Here is a 21,430-nt window from a genome sequence, read left to right as displayed (position 1 = left end):
TGCTTGTAGTCCCAGCTACTCTGGAGGCTGAGGCATGAGAATTGCTTGAACCCAGGAGGCAGGGGTTGCAGTGAGCGGAGATCAAGCCACTGCACTCCAGCCTCGGAAACAGAGTGAGACTCGGTCTCAAATAAATAAATAAAAATAAATAAAAAGCTTCCCAAGGAACTGTAATGCCAGGATTGAGAACCACTAGACTAGGTCTTCAAAGCAACACGCACGCTGAGGGACCAAGGGAGTGGTCTATAAAAGGAGAGACACTCTCCTTCCACTCTGACCTCTGCTTCTGGTCCCGGCGCCTCTGTCCACTCTTCTGGTCCCTAAGACCAAATTTAAGATACTGGAGCACTCAGGTCCCCGGCTAAACACCACAGCCCTTCTCCTCACTTCTGGCCAGGAATAGTGCATCACATTCTTCACAGGTGGGAGAGATCGTCAGCTCCAGTGAAAAACAAATGTAAAAGAATCAACAAAATGCAAATCAAATTAAATACACTTGTTTTAATCATTAGCAGAACAAGAGCAAGCAATTACGTGTTGATCACCCCATTTGTAGACTGAGGGGTGGAGGGAGTATTTATAAATGCTTTGAGAAAAAGTTTCTCCTCTTAGTGGTAAGGTCCTGGATCACTTACTCCCAGCAGCATCTGAGGCTCCCAAGAGCCATTTCTGTGCCGTCTCATTCCAGGAATGTGTGTGGAGCACCTGCTCTGAACCGGCACTGTGCTGGGTACTTGCTGGGAATACGAGATGACCCCAGCTTTCTAGGAGCTAATTGGCTGATAAGCCAAGACAGGGACATTTGCAGACAGGAGAGAAGTAGACATCGATTTTCATGAATGAGCTATGGATAATCTGGACACCAAAAAATAAACCTTTGCTTCATTACTTGCCTGATGCCTTTGCCTCCATCCCCATCCTAAAATCGGGGCTGGACTATGAGTGACACAAATGGGGCTCCCACTTCAAGTGCAAAATTTAAGGGGGTTCCAAAAGTCCCCATAGTCAATATAAATAATATTTTAATGCAATTGTTTAAAAATAAAAATTCACATTAGGCTGGGCGTGGTAGCTCACACCTGTAATCCCAGCACTTTGGGAGGCCGAGGCGGGCAGATCACGAGGTCAGGAGATGGAGACCATCCTGGCTAACACGGTGAAACCCCATGTCTACTAAAAATACAAAAAATTAGCCGGGCGTGGTGGCGGGAGCCTGTAGTCCCAGCTACTCGGGAGGCTGAGGCAGGAGAATGGCATGAACCCGGGAGGTGGAGCTGGCAGTGAGTTGAGATTGCGCCACTGCACTCCAGCCTGGGTGACAGAGCGAGACTCCGTCTCAAAAAAAAAAAAAAAAAACTGGCCCTGATAGACATTTGAAAGTCAGGACCAGAGCCTGCACTTGCAGGAGCTGGGCCTCTCCTGCCTCATCCTTTTCCTGCCCCTGGTTCCAATCAAATTTCGTTTCTATAAATGGCTCATGGGTTGTAGTTTGTTAATTTTTTTTAGAATATTGCATTAAAATATGATTTATTTTTATCATTTACTTTGAGTTTTGTAGAGATGAGTGCCTTGATTATTTCACCCTAGTCCCAGCCCTGTGGCAAAGTATCCTTGAAAACAGAGTTGCCAGTGAAAGACAAGACGCCTGATTAAATTCCAATCTCATAAAATATGCCCATGGGGTATTCAGTTAGGAAAAGAAGAAGTCAAATTGTCCCTGTTTGCAGATGACATGATTGTATATTTAGAAAACCCCATTGTCTCAGCCCAAAATCTCCTTAAGCTGGTAAGAAACTTCAGCAGTCTCAGGATACAAAAATTAATGTGCAAAAATCACAAGCATTCTTATACACCAGTAACAGACAAACACAGAGCCAAATCATGAATGAACTTCCATTCACTATTGCTTCAAAGAGAATAAAATACCTAGGAATCCAACTTACAAGGGATGTAAAGGACCTCTTCAAGGAGAACTACAAACCACTGCTCAGTGAAATAAAAGAGGACACAAACAAAATGGAAGAACATACCATGCTCATGGATAGGAAGAATCAATATCATGAAAATGGCCATACTGCCCAAGGTAATTTATAGATTCAATGCCATCCCCATCAAGCTACCAATGAGTTTCTTCACAGAATTGGAAAAAACTGCTTTAAAGTTCATATGGAACCAAAAAAGAGCCTGCATTGCCAAGACAATCCTAAGTCAAAAGAACAAAGCTGGAGGCATCACGCTACCTGACTTCAAACTATACTACAAGGCTACAGTAACCAAAACAGCATGGTACTGGTACCAAAACAGAGATATAGACCAATGGAACAGAACAGAGTCCTCAGAAATAATACCACACATCTACAGCCATCTGATCTTTGACAAACCTGAGAGAAACAAGAAATGGGGAAAGGATTCCCTATTTAACAAATGGTGCTGGGAAAACTGGCTAGCCATAAGTAGAAAGCTGAAACTGGATCCTTTCCTTACTCCTTATACGAAAATTAATTCAAGATGGATTAGAGACTTAAATGTTAGACCTAATACCATAAAAACCCTAGAAGAAAACCTAGGTAATACCATTCAGGACATAGGCATGGGCAAGGACTTCATGTCTAAAACACCAAAAGCAACGGCAACAAAAGCCAAAATTGACAAAAGGGATCTAATTAAACTAAAGAGCTTCTGCACAGCAAAAGAAACGACCATCTGAGTGAACAGGCAACCTAGAGAATGGGAGAAAATTTTTGCAATCTACTCATATGACAAAGGGCTAATATCCAGAACCTACAAAGAACTCAAACAAATTTACGAGAAAAAAACAACCCCATCAAAAAGTGGGCAAAGGATATGAACAGACAGTTCTCAAAAGAAGACATTCATACAGCCAACAGACACATGAAAAAATGCTCATCATCACTGGCCATCAGAGAAATGCAAATCAAAACCACAATGAGATACCATCTCACACCAGTTAGAATGGCAATCATTAAAAAGTCAGGAAACAACAGGTGCTGGAGAGGATGTGGAGAAATAGGAACACTTTTACACTGTTGGTGGGATTGTAAACTAGTTCAACCGTTATGGAAAACAGTATGGCGATTCCTCAAGGATCTAGAACTAGAAGTACCATATGACCCAGCCATCCCATTACTGGGTATATACCCAAAGGATTATAAATCATGCTGCTATTAAGACACATGCACATGTATGTTTATTGCAGCACTATTCACAATAGCAAAGACTTGGAATCAACCCAAATGTCCATCAGTGACAGACTGGATTAAGAAAATATGGCACATATACACCATGGAATACTATGCAGCCATAAAAACGATGAGTTTGTGTCCTTTGTAGGGACATGGGCGCAGCTGGAAACCATCATTCTCAGCAAACTATCGCAAGAACAGAAAACCAAACACCGCATGTTCTCACTCATAGGTGGGAACTGAACAATGAGATCACTTGGACTCGGGAAGGGGAACATCACACACCGGGGCCTATCATGGGGAGGGGGGAGGGGGGAGGGATTGCATTGGGAGTTATACCTGATGTAAATGACGAGTTGATGGGTGCGGCACGCCAACATGGCACAAGTATACATATGTAACAAACCTGCATGTTATGCACATGTACCCTAGAACTTAAAGTATAATAATAAAAAAATTTTTTTTAAATGCCCATGGGATATACTTATACAAGAAGACGATTTGTCTGAAATTCAAATTTAATTGAGTATCACGTTTTTGTTCGCTAAATATGGCAGCCCTGCTTGAGGAGTATCATACTGACTCCCCCAAAGATAAGGTGGTATTTAGTCCCATAGCAACATACCCCGCCCACGTACACATGCATTTTACATACCATGAAAGCGACACTCCTGTGCGTTAACACACTGTTTCCAAAGGATGTCCCTCCCTTGATCTTCCTACAGCCTCTTGCCTTATACTTTCAGTCACTGAGCCTGACCCCAACTGCCTGGGCCCTCCTCAGCCTCCATGGGTCACAGTAGGCAGGAAAGGTCCCACAGGCTGGTGGATGTGAAGTCCTAGATCTCTCAGTGCCGCCCTGGGCATGTCCAGATCCAGCCAGAGTCCTATTGCTTTACCTGGACCCTCCTGCTTTCAGCATTTATTCCCACTGGGCAAACAGAATTCTAATCAGCAGGGACTCTGGCCATGGAGAGTTACAGGTCAATCTCCTGGGACAACAGGTGTGACCATCAATGCATCAATGGCAAACCAAAAATGGTGGGGGCGTTCCTTGCCCCAGGAGGATGGTAGTGTAAATCAGGCTGGTAGAAGCCAACCTCAGAAAGGTAGATAGAGCCAGAAAGGAGAGGAATGGACCAAAGACGACATTCAGAGGGTCCCCAGGCAAGAGAGAGGCAAAACTCAATAGGAGAGGAAGAGCAGAGAGGATCGGCACTCCCGCGGGTGACATGGGGTTACACACTGTCCAGGGAGGGCAGGCACACCCCAGCTGAGCTGGGAGAGCAGAACGTCTCTTGCAGCATCCTACCATGGCCACATGGGGGTGCTTCTAGCTCCCTCCCACCCTGTCCAGTGTTCGCCAAGGGTGGGCTTGCAGCAGAATTACCTGGGATGCTTATTCAACAGCTCCAATTCCTCGCCATTGTCCCAGACTCACTGTCTTAGAATCTTAGCCACAAGTCTAGGATTCTGCATTTTAAAAGCTTCCTAGGAAGGTTCTCATGCACCCTAAACCCAACCTCAAATGGAAAGCATGCATCCTGAGGGGTAAAGGAAGAGATACTGGCTGGTTTCTATGTAACAGGAGACCTCTCTTCATGGTGGCGCTTCATTGGCTTGAATTTAGAGCCTGGTTCTAGGGTCTGGTGGGCATTCTGGAACACACTCGTGGGGGTTATTGAGCCGGCAGAGGCTGTGAGCATGACACACAGCCTCTTTCATACAGAGCTTGAAGAACCTTGTGATAGCCTTCACATCAAAGTGGCGTGGCGAATGGAACGAGAATGAGTCCGTGCCCAGCAACGTGTGTCCGCTTTGCTTCCTCTTCTTGGGCCCTCTCGAGAGTCCCTGGCAGCAGAGCCAGCGTGGTGGAACTCCAGCCTAGATCTCACTCTCTTCCAGAATCTCCTCCATGGTGTTGGCCATGGTGACATCCCCCTCGCTGCACTCAGACAGGCTGCTGCCCCGAGGCCAGCGTGCATGGTCCTGTTGGGGCCGGGAGCCCAGCTCCCCCAGACCTCGCATGGCTAGGTGTAGGAACCGCCCACTGTTAAGCGAGGGCTGCAGCGTCCGAAGCTTCTCAGCGCCATCTCCTTCCGAGAGCTTCTTGGGACATTTTCCCAGGAACCGGAAGTTCTTCCCCAGGACACAGGCTCTGCAGCCTGCGTGGCGGGCTAGCAGGAAGCGGACCCAGTATTTCCGCAGCTCAGCCTTCACCTGCCGGGTGAGACAAGGGAGAGGTTACCGTCTTGGAGTCATTTAGCCATGTGTCCCTTTAGCAAATATTAATTGAGAAGCTACTCTGTGCCACCCTTGGGAAATTTACCTTGTAACTGGGGGAGACAAGGAGAAACAAAGATACATAAATATATCAGGTGGTAATGACACTGAGAGAGTATTAAGCAGGACAATGTGGTAAAGAAACAAAACCTTAAGATGTGGTGTTCAGGCCGGGCGCGGTGGCTCAAGCCTGTAATCCCAGCACTTTGGGAGGCCGAGACGGGCGGATCACGAGGTCAGGAGATCAAGACCATCCGGGCTAACACGGTGAAACCCCGTCTCTACTAAAAATACAAAAAATTAGCCGGGCGTGGTGGCGGGCACCTGTAGTCCCAGCTACTCGGGAGGCTGAGGCAGGAGAATGGCATAAACCCGGGAGGCGGAGCTTGCAGTGAGCTGAGATCCGGCCACTGTACTCCAGCCTGGGTGACAGAGTGAGACTCCGTCTCAAAAAAAAAAAAAAAAAAAAAAAAAGATGTGGTGTTCAGGAAAGGACTCTGCCAGGGTGGCATGTGAGCTGAAACCTGCTTGACGGGTAAGGAGTCCCCTGCGTGAAGATACAGGAGAAGCAGCGGTGAGCAAAACAGAAGATGGTTTTGCTGTCAAGAAGCTTACATTCTAGTAGGAGATAGAAATAAATATTTATACTTGTAGTAGGGCAAGAGGAGGTTGAAAGGGGACTGGAAACTCTACCACCTCCTAAAGACAGGAGACAACACTGGCCTCTGCCCCTCCCACTATCAAACCTTTTCCCAGGGAAGCAGAGAGCTGGTTGGGCTATGCAATAATATGAATAACTAAAAGTAGTAATAGGCCAGGCTCCATGGCTCACGCCTGTCATCCCAGCACTGTGGAAGGCTGAAGTGAGTGGATTACTTGAGGTCAGGAGTTCGAGACCAGCCTGCCCAACATGGCGAAACCCCATCTCTACTAAAAATATAAAAGTTAGCTGAGCATGGTGGTGGGCACCTGTAATCCCAGCTACTCAGGAAGCTGAGGCATGAGAATTGCTAGAATCTGGGAGGCAGAGGTTGCAGTGAGCAGGTATCATGCCACTACATTCCAGCCTGGGCAACAGAGCGAGACTCTGTCTCAAAAAAAAAACAAACTATTTTTTTTTAAATGTAATCATAGTTTCTAGGTGTTGAGCATTTACTATGTGCTCAGCATACCCAGGACAAGACTACAAAGCAGGGATGATTGTTACTTCCATGTTACTGATCAGGAAAGTGAGGCTAAACGAAGTGCAGCAACCCAGCTAACTCACAGAGCTCCTAAGGGTGAACCAAGACGTGAATCCAGATTTTTGGACTCCGAGGTTCAAGCTTGTTTCCTGTGTCACACTTGAATATTCCTTGCATCTCAGCAGGGCCAGTGCTGGGGTCTGAACTCCTTTATACTCATCCGACACCTTTTTTTCCATTTGTCTAAGCTGCCCCCTGCTCTCTCTACTGGAAGCTCACAATACAAATTTGTCCCCACACAAGCTGGTCACTGCATGTTCCCCCAGAGCACCATCATATCCGCAGCAACCTCCAGAGGTGGCAGGATTGCAGCCCCAGCCTCACACGCAACCAGGATGGCAACGTGGAAATCATACCTCTCCACTGGCAAAACCATACTGCAAGGCCACCAGGAACCCCTGAAACGAAAGGAGGACACGGCATAAAATCTGACTCCGGAGATGTGTCTGAGAGTTACTGGCAACATCCAAAGCCCTGCACAGGTCGTAGGAGTCCCCAGAAAAGGCATGCAACTGCATCGCTTGCAATAACTAGAATTAGTCATACTGGTTGTGTTAACTTGGATTTCCATGGCATCTTCTCTTACTTTGACATTCAGCGCCATCCCCACCCCCGCCGCACCCACATATCACCCTAGGTGTTTGCTTAGGTGTTCACAGGTGCACATGGATCAATGATGATTAAACCCCCAAGACCTTGTGTCATTCATTCAATTATACAAATATTGGGCAAGGTCACTGTTGCCCCTCTACTTGCTCATAGTGGGCACTGGTTAATGTGTGTGTGTGTGTTTGTTTGTTTGTGATGGAGTTTCACCCTTGTCACTAGGTTGGAGTGCAGTGGCATGATCTTGGCTTACTGCAACCTTCGCCTCCTGAGTTCAAGCAATTTTCCTGCCTCAGCCTCCCGAGTAGCTGGGATTATAGGCACACGCCACCACGCCCGGCTAATTTTTTGTATTTTTAGTAGAGACAGGGTTTCGCCATATTGGGCAGGCTGGTCTTGAACTCCTGACCTCAGGTGACCCACCTGCTTTGGCCTCCCAAAGTGCGGGGATTATAGTCATGAGCCATTGCACCTGGCCTTTTTTTTTTTTTTTTTTTTTTTGCCTGACTTGCATTCTTTCTTTTCAGTCCCTGACCCTCCCTACTCTCTGAGCTTCTGGCAGCGTTGTCAGTCATGTGGTTCCCATGTTCCAGGATGACCATCGCCACAATACTCAGCCCAAATGGGCTGGAATCAAAAGTGCTCCAGTTAATGCTTGTTTCCATTGTCTTTATCAGGCTCCTACACATCCTGATTTGTCAGACAGTCACTGTGATTACTTATATATCCTCGCTGTCCCTAACTGAAGCGAGGGTCTGTGGCATTTAGGCAGTGTGTCTGATATATTGGAGCTGGATGTGTGCACATGGTCCAAGTACTTGCAAGTTTATAGAAAGACTCTTATAAAATGCCAGAACTCACAAGGAAAGGATGCATTTCCAACTACAGGGTGAAAGTCCCGATGGCAGGCTGAATCCTCTTATATCTCTTGATGATAATGAAATGTGGCACTGGGGAAGGCTTTTCTGCTCTTCCTTATGTAAGCCTTGTTCAGCATGTCCCTTCTGGAGCCAGACCTGGATCTCCACATTGACAATCACGACATCAACCAAATGCTTGGATTCTGGCCATGAATGTGGAATTTCCCTTCTCTTACGCACCTAGATATTCCATGGCGATAGCTTCCATAGCAGGGGCATAGTGTTACCAGTTAACCATTTTCACACATGCAATCTGGTCAGAGGTTCACAGCTGCCCTCTGTGGTTGGTGGGACAGGTAATATTTGCCTCCAGGCACATGATATCGGAGGATCTGGCTTTCAGGGTGCCAGGATTCTCACAAACAAGTTGGCTAAAATAGGATTCCACATGACAAATGTGTTTTTTCACTTCCTCGGGTGCTTGCTTCACAGTTTTAGGAACATCCTAGGGTCTGGTTCTCATTCTAGATTAAGCAAGTGTGAAGGGAGTGGGTTCCATAGAACACATGGGTCTTACTTCATATGTCACCGCTGTTTGGCAGTCTCTCCAAAGCTCCACTGATTGCAGGAGGCTGGTGGAACTCTCTAAGCAGTAGGCTCTTGGAAGAGTAAAGGACCCTCCAGAGCAGCAAGAAAAGGAAGCTGTTAGGGCTGATGCCTGTTCTTGCCAATTTCCATGGTGGAGTCTCTAAAATGATCCACCAAATGTAGCTCTCCCAACATCTGCTCACCCGTGCTCTTGCCTCTGCCTGGTGGGATGCAGGGAAACATGGCAGGAGTATTCAGAAGGTGGGAGGTCTCTGCCCACACACAAGCCCTCTAAGTGTGTTTTCTGGCTCAGTCCTAGTACAAAACACCCTGCAGAGTCACCTTGATTCCTCACGTTCTTCAGCAGTGCAGGGTGATGAGCAGAGCGCTAGCTGGCTTCAGGAACAAATCTTCCATGCTGGTAGCTAGTCTCCAGAGATGGCCCCAATGGTTCCTCTTCTTTCTGTGGGCTCAGGCTGCTCTTCACATCAAAAAGTGGACCAAGTTTTCTCGGCCCTCGAATCTGGGATGACCTTGTGACTCCTTTTACCGATACAATGTCGTAAAAGTGACATTCTGGGACTTCTATGCCTATGTCTTAAGAGGGCTGGAGATTTCTCCTTCCGCCGTCTTAGAACGTTTGCTCTCAGGATGCCCTGAGAGTCCAGCCGCCATGCTGTGAGATATCCAGGATACATGGAGAGGCCACATGGAGGAGAACTGAGGCCCCCTGAGCTATATAGTCTTAGCTGAGGTCCTGTTCAACAGCTAGCATCAATGTCTAGTCATGTGAATGAATCATCTTGGATGTGCCACCCCAACTGGGCCTTCAGACGTTTGCAGCCCCAGACAAAAATTACATGTATCAAAAGAACTATCTACCCTGAGCCCAAGCAGCCCAGTCTACTGAATCATTAAAAATATTAAAATGGGGCCAGGTGTGGTGGCTCATGCCTGTAATCCCAGTACTTTGGGAAGCTGAGGTGGGTGAATCACCTAAGGTTGGGAATTCGAGACCAGCCTGACCAATATGGAGAAACCCCATCTCTACTAAAAATACAAAAAAAAAATTAGCTGGTCGTGGTGGCTTATGCCTGTAATCCCAACTACTCGGGAGGCTGAGGCAGGAGAATGGCTTGAACCCAGGAGGCGGAGGTTGGGGTGAGCCAAGATTGCACCACTGCACTCCAGCCTGGGCAACAAGAGCAAAACTCCATCTCAAAATGATGATAATAATAACGGTTACTGTTTTAAGCCACAAAGTTTTGGTGTGGTTTATTACACAGAATCAGATGACCAACACATCCTCCCAAAGCAGAAGAGTCTGATAGGCTCAGATTCTTTCTCAGAAATCTGCCTCACATAGCTCCACAAAAATAACTGGTCTTTACCTGGCCTTGGGTGAGTGGGATCAGGCGATCACGGGCTCACATTGCCCGACCGTACCCTCAGGAGAAAAAAGTCCACCAAATATTACAACATAACAGCTGCAGAGTTTTTTTTCCCCCCTCTAATTTAGGATTACCTTTTAAAGAAGATTACGGCCAAGGAACACAAAAACCCCAAATTACTAAACCTTATCTTTTGAAATTCCCCAAACGACTAAAATAAATTAAACATGTTTTCATAATGGAAAAAAAATTGCTTATGGATCCTCTGTCTTGATTCGAAGCCACAAAGAATTCAACTGCAACGGGAGGGAAAAACATACTGTCCGACTGCTCATACCACACTTCAGGCTCTGGCTCCTTGGCCTTTGGTGAACATGCGGTGGGTGGACACGTTTTCTCTGCTGTGTACCAAATCTCAGCACTTCACCCTGTCTGGTATATTGCTCCAATATATCACACAGCACTTGACCTTTAAGACTGGTATAGGGAACTGGGTGTCTCCTGGTTCTAATCTTCACAAGGTCCCTGAGAGGCACTATGGATAGTGGTTACAGTCAGGGACTTAACCTCTGAATAAAAACCTCATGTCTGATACATGTCAGCATGAGAAAGTCCCCTGAGCCTCAGTTCTTTCATCTTTAAAATAGGTAGAGTAATTTATCCTTCACAGGGATATTATGCGAATCCCATGAGGCTGAAAGTGTTTCATGTTAAATAGATACTTTCCAGTGTACCATTTTAATTCCTTTGCTAGTATTTTAAATACATTTTTAAGGTTATTTTCTTAGTGTTTATTCCAGGGATTACAACATGCATCTTAACACAATCTATTTCATATTAACACTAACCTAATCCTGGTAAAATATAGAAATGTTCTCCTATATATCTCCATTTACTCATTCTTCTCTTGTGATATTCTTGTCATATATATTAGATCTTTGTATGTTATAAACCCAATAATGAAACTTACAGTTATTATTTTATACAATCTTGTATTTTTAAATTATGAGAAAAAAATCTACATATAGCCTTTCAGATTTACCTATGTATCTACCTTTTCCACTGTTTTTTATTTCTTCATGTGGATTTGAGTTGCTGTCTCTTGTGATTCCCTGCTAGCATGAAGTACTTCCTTTGATATTTCTTGAAAGGGGTGTTTGCCAATAATGATTTCTCTCAGTCTTTGTTTTTATGATAATGTCTTTAAAAAAATTTTTTTATTATACTTTAAGTTCTAGGGTACATGTGCACAACATGCAGGTTTGTTACATATGTATACATGTGCCATGTTGGTGTGCTGCACCCATTAACTCGTCATTTACATTAGGAATATCTCCTAATGCTATCCCTCCCCACTTCCCCACCCCACAACAGGCCCCCATGTGTGATGTTCCGCTTCCTGTGTCCAAGTGTTCTCATTTTCACCTTTATCTTGAAACATACTTTTGCTGGATTTAGAATTCTTGATTGACAAATTTTTTCTTTCGGCATTCTGAATATTTTATACCTCTGGCTCCTGGCCTCCATTGTTCTGATGAGTAGTCAGCTGTTAATTGTATCATTGGTCCATATATGTAATGAATCATTTTTCTCTTGTTGCTTTCAATATTTTCTCTTTATTTTTGGCTTTCAGCAGTTTGTAATGTTTCTAGGCATGAATCTCTTTGTTTTATGCTTTTTGGAGTCCATCGAGCTTCCTGGATGTGTAGATTAACATTTTTCTCCAAATTTGGGAAGTTTTCAATCATTATTTATCCAAATATTTATTCTACCATTTCTATCTTTACTCTCCTTCTGGGACTCTTATATGTGTATGCTGGTATGCTTGATGGCATTCCATAGATCTCTGAAGCTCTATTATTTTTCTTCATTCTTTTTTCTTTCTGTTCCACAGACTGGATAACCTAATTGACCTGTCTTCAAGTTCATGGGTTATTTATACTGCAATCTTAAATCTAAGCTTTCCTAGTAAGATTTTCATATCAGTTATTGTAGTTTTCAACTTCAGAATTTCCATTTGGTTCTTATTTTATAATTGTTCTCTATTGAATTGAGATAATTGAATTCCTTTAATTATTTCAACAACTTTTTATTTAATTATCTGAACATGTTTATGATAGCTTCTTTGAAGTCTTTGTCTGATAAGTCCAATATCTGGATATCCCCCACCCCACCCAGAAAGTTTCTAATGACTGCTTTTTTTTTTGTCCTGAGTATGGGTCACACTTTTCTGTTTCTTTGCAGATCTCATATATTTTTGTACAAAACTGGAAGTTTTAGATAATATATTATAATAACTCAGGATTCTGATTCCCCAGTTCCCATCTCTGGAGTGGTGGTGGTTATTTGTTTTGAAAATTATCTGGACTACTAGTTCTGTGGGATCTGTCTCTTCTGTGGTATATAGCCAGTGATGTCTATGCTCATTTAAAAATTTTTGGTATTTATTTTTAAGTCTGGTCTTCTGATGCTGTTTACAATAACTTAATAATCAGCCAATGATTGATCAGAAGTTGTTTGCAAACACCTCAAGCCCATAAGGCTTCCATACCCTTTGCCAATGGATCCATGTGTCACTTGGAGAACACATTCAAAGTTCAGTTTAAAGCCTCCCCTGGCTTTTACTTTCCACCAGACCCCCTCATGTTTCCTCTATATGTGTGCAGAAACTCATCTTCAGCCAGAAGTGTGTGAATGTCCTTTCTGGTCCTTCTTGAGTGTGTATGCAACCTTATGCATGTACACAACCTTCCAGTCAACCTGAGAAATATATGGGGGCTCGTCAAGGCCCACTGTGGCTGTCTCATTTCCCAAATCTTCCTGTTAAATTTCTGGCTAGCCCATCAGTATGTTTTTTCACCCCAGAAAGAATGATAACTTCAGGCTTTAACATTGACCTTCCCTGTTCCTTTGTCACCAAGATGACTACTGTATCTGGCAATGCCCAAGGATGGTCCCAAAATGGTTGCTATTGACAATTGTCCAATTTTATCATTGCTTTTTGAGGAAAAGATTTGCTAGAGCCTGTCTCCTTCATCCCAGAAGTCCTGTCCCCACACCAACATTTAAAGATGATTCATTTTCAAATTACTACTCTATGAAGACCCTGGCTGTGTCTGTGCTGTTAGCGGTAATCTGTGGCATTAGTGGCCTTCACTAATGAGCCACATCTCCCAGCCTTCATGCCTTTGTGCAGGGTCCTCCCCCTTCAATCTAGGCTGGGTCTGTGACTTGCTTTAAACGACAGAATGCAGAAGAAGCATCACTGTGCCAGTTCCAGGCATAGGCATTTAAAATGTCTGGCAGCTCCTGCTTTTATACTCTTGGGAGCCCTGAATTGCCCTATCCTGTGGAGAAACCACAAGTAGAAAACACATGGCATGTCTAAGGAATGTCATGGACACTGAGAAATGAGACCTCAGAAATGTGACCCAAATAAAATTAGCCTCAGCTATTTGAGCCACCCAACTTAGGCACCAGTCATGTGAGTGGAGAAGACGTCTTGGTAGTTCCAGCCCCAGTAGGCATCACAGAAGCAGAAGTTAGTCACCCCTACTGGGTCCTGCCTAGATTCCTAACTCCTAGAATCATGAAAAATAATTTTAAAAAGATTGCCTTCTTAAGACACTAAGGATTAGATAATAATTTAAGCAATAGACTAGCAAGAGATTTCCAGGTAACAACCACAGTTGGCCTCTTGTTCCTTGTTTCAGCTCCCACACATCTGTCAAGGTTCAATAGCCTCCTGGTCTTAACTCATTAGTCCCTACCCAATTTGTGTTGCATTCTGTGTACATGTCACCTGAAGCACAGACAATGTTCACTTTGCACAATGCTCTGCAGAGAACCCAGCAAAAATAGGCACTTAATAAAAGGCTTCACATTGACATTCACAGTTAATATGATCATGAGTCACACCAACTATTACCACCCAGGAAAGAGACCATTTCCCCCTTCTTAGTCACTGAATCATGCTGGCAGGATCAACGCAATACCTCCCCATCTGCATGCCCTTCTAATGCCAAGGGCCCTTACTGATAAAGGGTGCTGACGCTACAATTCTATTTTCATCCATGGGCTCCTTAATTCTGAGCCTGTTTGGGCCACATGCATTTTGTTTTCTCCAAAGTCAAGTCATCTTGGTTCAGATTCCTACTTACATGAAAGGAGCTCAGTGTCAACTGAATGAAAAGTCGTATAAGTTTTGCAAATCCTTCGACTTGATCATCGGTGATGAAAGAGAAGAGGATCTCATGAACGCCCAATAAAGGAATGAGGACCAGTGTTGATTTTGCCAATCTGTAAATGACAACCAAATAGCAGTCATGAGGGCCACATGGGGAACAGGCAACATTTCCTGCACTTCTGTGCCATGCCTTTGTTGCAGCTCTCACCATATCGATCATTGTTTCCCAGATGGTCTCCTTGACTACAACATTTAATGCTTCAGGGCCATCGTGGTCTTGTTTACTGTTGTGTTCCTACACTTGATGCATGGCGGATGCTCAGAAAACATGAATGAATTCCCCCGGATACATTATCATATATTTGCAACTCTTAATGTTTTGCCTGATGGACAGATTTCCATACAAGTGACTACCACCTTGGGACACTCCACCCCTACCAGGTTTGTTAAGTTTCCTACCACCTGGGTAGCAGTTTCCTCTATCTTTCTTTACTCAGGACTTTCAACATCAGTATTTCCAGTATTACCATGAGAAGGGAGAGAAAATGAGTTGCCCAGGGTCACATAGACACTAGGCAGTAAACCTCAGGATGGATGTGGGGCATCTGACCTTCAGTTCTGACCTGCAGACTCCTTTCTGGACTTTGCTATCAGCCCTCATGCTGCCCCTTAATCCTGGTGATAGTGAGGGCTGCAGGAAATGAAAAACTGATCCTCCTCTTAAAAAGTGCTGCGGGGAGGTTCGCTGTTGTATATAGTCTACACGAAAAAGACAAACATTCCTTGTGCCACCCACGTGTAAAGTGCACAGCTGGGGCCCAAATGCTGCATACTGGTGGTTCCCAAACGTGGCTAACTATTAAAATTCCTTACAGAGCTCTTAAAATATATACATATAGTTTCCTGGGCCTCAATGTCAACTCCCTGAATCCACACCTCTGGAGGTTGGGTCCTAGGAAGTCAATTTTTTTAAAGAGAGAGGGTCTCCCTGTGTCACCCACGCTGGAGTACAGTAGCACAATTCTAGCACACTGCAGCCTTGAACTCCTGGGCTCAAGCAATCCTCCTGTTTCAGGCTCCAGAGTTGCTGGGACTATAGGTGTGCACCACTGTGCCTGGATAATTTTTATTTTATTTTATTATTTTATTTTTATTTTATTTTATTTTGTTTTATTTTATAGAGATGAGGTCTTATGTTGTTGCCCAGGCTGGTCTCAAACTCCTAGCCTCAAGTGATATACCACTTCTGCCTCAGTGTCCCGAAGTGTTGGGATTACAGGTGCAAACCACTGCACCTGGCCGGATGTGGACTTTTTAAGGAACTCCCCCATGGATCCTGAGAAGTAGACAGGTTTGGAAATAACTGCTCTTTACTGTTGAGCTGCTTCTTAATTTAAAACTAATTACATTAGCAGAGATGACTCATATTCGGGGTACGAACAAAGCTACTGTCTTATCCACATTGGGAAAGAGGAGCGTAATTGTAATGATTTTTTTTTTTCCAGCTTAGGTCACTTCTTGTAAAGTGGCCAGACTAGGAGGAACTTCCCCTCAGATCCCGTGGAATTAAAGGTATAGAAAAACAAGGTGGCATTAGCAATTCATGGGGGAGTTTCTTAAGGAAGGATGAACTCTGTCCGAGAGCAAGAGCTTACTGTGAATCCTATGTCTGCAAGGGCCATTCAAATGCAACGTTATCAATGAAACAAGCAACCTCACCTTTGTGCCCCCAAAGGATCTAAAGCAGTGTAGGAGCCTCCAGGATGGAAGGACTCCACCTGGCCATGTGACTGTGTGAACCAGAGCCTTGACTGTCAGGAAACGCTGATGAGCAGAGAGATGGAATTATGGGCCTTGGCTATGTGGTTCTCTTGAGCTGAGCTCAGATCCACTCAGACTCCAACACCCACCCCTACAGAAGTCACTTCACTAGGCAACATTAATATGGTCCCCATGAGACAACATTTCAAGGGTTTTGTATTTCCAGGAGTGTTTTTAAAGCCCTCTGGCCCAGAGGTTACAAAGTGGTGACCACGGATGGTAACTGACCTGCAGACAACTTTTGCTTAGGCCACAGAGCAATGTTTGTTATTGGAGTCATCTTTCAATAATAATATTTCCAGCAAAAGTGTCCAGGTTTCTGGCTTCTTTTGAAAAATGAGGAGAGCTGGCAACACTGGGCTCAAATTCTTGCTTGGCAATCGTTGGTTACAGCCGGGCAATGGCTGTCCCTTTAGAGGGAGTCTGTGGCCTCCAGCCCCCACCCGGCTTGTACTACTCAATTATGTTACTTGTTTGACCCTTGTAAGAGTCTGAATTTGTGACCCTTGCTCTGGGTGGTCTGGGTTTTTACGACACAGACTTCTATGCCTACAAGCAGACCTGTGTCTTATCATCAGCTTATTCTGATGCCATGTTACAGTGTTATGGTTTTTTAAAATAAACTTTTAATTTTGGAATAATTTTAGATTTACAGAAAATTAGCAAAGGCAGTACAGAGAGTTCCTACGTCTCTTCACTCAGTTTCCCCTAATGTTCACATACTACATAACCGTGCCCATTTGTCAAAACTGAGAAACCAACACGGTACATTACTAGTAACTAAAGTTCGGAGTTTATGTGGATTTCCCACTACAGTCCTTTTCCTGTTCCCTGATCCCACATTTCGTTTAGTACGGAATGATCTGTAAAGAATAACAATTTTTTAATACAGTTTTGGGTCACTCACCCTTCTGGATGGAGACATGAAGGGATTATCTACCCTTCACCTTATTCTAACTTCTCCTTAGACAAAGTACTATTTGTGTCCCTGTCCAGAAGAAAATCCATAAATAGCAATAGTGGTTTACTCTTACAGACTGTGTTTATGCTCATTTTCATCCATAACCATTTGTTTATTTAAATGGTCCCATTTATTGCAATCATTTAACTATCCAACAAATATTTATTGAGCATCTGCTTATGGCACATGAGTGAATATGGTGGGAAAGAAGGAGTTGTAGTTAAAGGCAGCAGGGTACAGGAAGAGTATCTGGGCCTGAGTTCAAATCTCAGTGTTGCCAATTATTAGTGCTATAACTGTAGGCAAATCATTTAACCTCTCTATCTATTAGTTTCCTCATCTGTAAAAGGAGGATTATAATAGTAATAGCATCTACCTGACAGGGCTGTCATAAGGATTAAACAAATAGCATAGGGTAAACCCTCAGAATAAATGGTATCTGACACATGATCAATGATCAATACATTTTAGTTATTATTATTTTTAAAGAAGCCATCCCTGACCTTCAGTTGCTTATAATTTCAATATTTTTTATCAACTTTACTTGAATTTGTAACATTTTTATTCTTTGATTGCTGATGGGGTTCAGAACGTGGTACTTCAAAATATGGCACTTTGACATACTGAGCATTTTAAGCTGAAAGAATTTGAGAAAACTGCAGGAGCAAGAAAGTCTCTGTCACCTCCCACCCTTCTCCCCTGAAACAGGTCATGAAACCTAGGAACGATTTTCTGACCTTCTCCTGAAGCGGATCACAAGACCCTCATGTGAGAGGTGGAGGAAAGGAATGTCCCTATTTCTGAAGACACAATGACACAAGAATCTGTACAAACAGGGCTTGTTAAATTTCCCCCAGTTTATGACCATTAGATCTCCTTTGTTCAATCATACTTCTCCCATGACTGTCCACTTTGCATCAAACCTAGCATAAAAATACGCACATTTGACCATTTCTTTGGGTCTTCCTTTCCCTATGAATTCTCCTACGTCATATAAAACTTACGAAATAAACTTGCATGCTTTTTCTCCTGTTAATTTGTCTTTGTCTAATTTTCAGACCCAGCCAGGGACCCTAAGAGGGTTGAGGAAAAGCTTTTGCTTCCTACCGTGCCTATCAGAAAGTCCTTTCAGAAAGAACTGGGGTTTAGCATGTTAAGAAATGCTTGTCGGGCCGGGTGCAGTGGCTCACACCTATAATCCCAGCACTTTGGGAGGCCGAGGTGGGCGAATCACCTGAGGTCGGGAGTTTGAGACCAGCCTGACCAACATGGAGAAACTCTGTCTCTACTAAAAATACAAAATTAGCCGGGCATGGTGGCGTATGTCTGTAATCCCAACTACTTCAGAGGCTGGGGCAGGAGGATCGCTTGAACCTGGGAGACGGAGGTTGTACTGGGCCAAGATCGTGCCATTGCATTGCAGCATGGGCAACAAGAGTGAAACTCCATCTCAAAAAAAAAAAAAAAAGAAAAGAAAGAAAGAAATTCTTCTCCTTTATAAATGAATCAAGAGCTCTGCCCAGGTGCATCCCATGGAGAGTTAAGGCCCTTTATTGAGGGGAAGAGAGCTGCCTCTGAGAACCACACCTCTGTGGGATCCCATCCTCTGTGGGAACCACAAAGAACAGAGAACTCCAGCCGAGCTGAGGGTCTGCTGAACTCTGTCCGCATTCCTAGGGCATTGCTTACCCTGTTTACAGCCCCAGAGTTCCTCCTTCACACTTGGCTCAGTTCTCTTTCTCCAAGCCAGACAGATGGACCATTTTTTTTATTTCCTTTGCTTGATGGTGGAAGCCCAGGGACAAGGGCTAAGACTACAGAAGGTTCTCCAGCTCCTAGCAACTTGCCTCTTTGGCAGGGCCTAAACGTGTTTAATTTAAACTTTCCTAAAATAAAATCCTGGAGGGAGGCCAGATCAGGGTTACATTCTAAAAGTTCTCAAAATCTTCAAGAGTTGGAGGCAGCCTGTACCTACAAGAGTTTGGATAAAATATGCTGGGCCCTGTCACCCCCTCCTCCTTACCCCACCAGAAGTCTTTAAGGGAAAACAGACGTGGAAGGGGATGAGGAAGAGGAACGACTTTCTGACATGGAAGAGGGCAGTGTGAGCTGAGGAGATGAGGGGTGCCAATGCCCCGCTGGGGTTACAGTGAACAGCCCTCTCCCAGAACTTGAAAATGAGAGAATTAGCACTGCTTTCTAAGAGCACAAGATGCTGCAGGATTTACCAGCCCAGGGAGTTAAATAAGGTGGTTTAGGTGTGTCCTGAGAGATCGGTCTCTGCCTTTTTGCTAATGAATAAGTATTAATCAACTCGATTGCACTCTACACAAAGAACAAGTAAACAGAAAGGTGGCCAACGAAAATGGCAGGGAAAGCACAGAGGGAGGACGTTCTCAGTACCTATCCCACCTTAGTCCGTGGAGGGCACACTGGATCTGGGGATTGAGCCTCCTTCCCAACAGGTAGGTGGCGCTGTGGGCAGGTGGTGATTTTTTCAGGCTACCCTCAGGATCCTTCAACAGCAAGACTCTGCTTTGATGACGTGAGTACCAGTAACGTTCCGGTGACTCTCTGGATTCCTGAATCTTCTGGTGTTGCAATTAGGAAATTTTGGGAGGCGCATGGGCCCAAGAAAGGAATACTCTACCCCTACCCCCACCTTCCACAGACATTAAAAATGAACAATGTTCTAGTTTATATACATTGGGAGCTCAGCTGGGGTCCGTCAGCCTCCCAAAGTCTCAGCCACTCAGGAATATAGATGGATTCCTTGTACCATATCCAGGTGGTGGCAAACTCACCAAGGTGAGGCACTTCACTGTGGGAGGACTTTGGGTAGACATATACCCAGGTTCTTCTTCTTTATTATTATTATTAAAAAGGAAAAGGATCTCACTCTGTGGCTTAGGCTAGTCTAGACTCCCAGTCTCACAGGATCCCTTCCCCTTAGGCTCCCAAAGTGCTGGGATTACAGGCATGAGCCACTGCACCCAGTCCCAAGTTCTTCTTGAGCTTTTTCTTTGAATAAAGGCAGGGGAGAGGAAAAAAAGGAATTTCCAAATAGACTGCATGTGTCAGGCAGGGTTATTCTTTCTCCCCACAAAGCAGTCACCCTGGATCATCGCTCAGCCAGGAGGGTCTCCCCAGTATCTTGATTTACCCTTTCCCAGACCAATGGCTCCTGGTGGGTACACACCCTCCAGGGCCATGCCAGGCAATCTATTTGATATTGGAAGAAAATATTATAATAGAGGATAATAGGCGTTGTGTATATATTAATTTTTATCTATCCTCTTACATTTTCTTTTTTTTTATCTATCTTATAATACATATATTAGCTCAGGCAACCACGCATACACATGAGGAGGGACATGCTCAGAATTTCTTTACTGACAGAGACACGTGATCAGAAAAGTTTGAAAACCACTGCCTTGGATAACTCTAGAGGGGACCCTGGAAAAGAGAACATTGAGGCTACATGACGTCCGTAATGGCCTGACCACAATATTCCATATGTTCTTTCACTAGAATATCTGGCCCAGCAGTCCTCCACGCTGCCTGTGTATCAGAATCTCCTGGGAGACTCTGTAGCGGGGGCGTCCAACCTTTTGGCTTCCCTGGGCCACGCTGGAAGAAGAAGAGTTGTCCTGGGCCCCGTGTAAAATAAACTAACGCTAACAATAGCTGATGAGCTAAAACAAAACAAAACAAAACAAACAAACAAAAACAAAAAAAATGCCATGCATAATTTTTGTGATATCCGCCACCACAGAAAAGCAAAAAAGTCCTTGCATTCTAAGGGTTGGACACGGCTGCTCTGTGAGGTTCTATCCCACACTTACGGAGCCAGAGCACCCAGTGGTAGGGCTCACAAGGCTGCACTTCTGGCCGACTCTCCGGGGATGCTAATGAGCAGCTATGACGAAAAACTATGTAGGGGTTGCTGTGGGTCCTGGGCATGGGGGAGGTACCAGTGGCCCATGGTAGGCTTTGGGGGCACAAAGCAGCAGGGTGTCAGCTCTGAGTCCCCTGGGGGTCAACTGCACCATTTCTGTCTCGCGGAAACACTAGCCTCTGTCCAGTTTCTGGGGCACTCTGGTTTTCCTGGCACCTGTTTATTGAGAGAACTCTCCTCCCTGAACACACTCAGCAGGGAGGACTAGAGCAGGGCTTGAAGCTCCACCCTCAAAGAGTGGTGAGAGAAGCTAAGCCTTTGGGAAGGGGGCCAAAGAGATTGCGTGGCCACTTGGAGCCTCGACTGGAGGCGCCAAGAGAGACAGCGTG

The 21,430-nt window shown here is 44.6% G+C and overlaps 1 protein-coding gene across 1 annotated transcript in view; it reads right to left on the bottom strand.

Moving 5' to 3' along the window:
* Window positions 1–4,492: 4,492 nt before the first annotated feature.
* The window catches only part of GLP2R (glucagon like peptide 2 receptor), a 66,332-nt gene continuing 49,394 nt past the window's right edge, over window positions 4,493–21,430 (bottom strand). Inside the window, exons 11-13 of the mRNA XM_025362666.1 lie at window positions 14,336–14,474; window positions 7,087–7,128; window positions 4,493–5,423 (exon numbers count right to left, since the gene is read on the bottom strand). Coding sequence (XP_025218451.1) covers window positions 5,088–5,423; window positions 7,087–7,128; window positions 14,336–14,474 — 517 coding nt within the window. The 3' untranslated portion in view covers window positions 4,493–5,087. The remainder of the gene's footprint in view (window positions 5,424–7,086; window positions 7,129–14,335; window positions 14,475–21,430) is intronic.

Source organism: Theropithecus gelada, chromosome 16 (genome assembly GCF_003255815.1).
Source record: "Theropithecus gelada isolate Dixy chromosome 16, Tgel_1.0, whole genome shotgun sequence".
Classification (NCBI taxonomy): domain Eukaryota; kingdom Metazoa; phylum Chordata; class Mammalia; order Primates; family Cercopithecidae; genus Theropithecus; species Theropithecus gelada.
The sequence above is the reverse complement of the archived record's forward strand: the minus strand, read 5'-3'. Positions and strand labels throughout refer to the sequence as shown.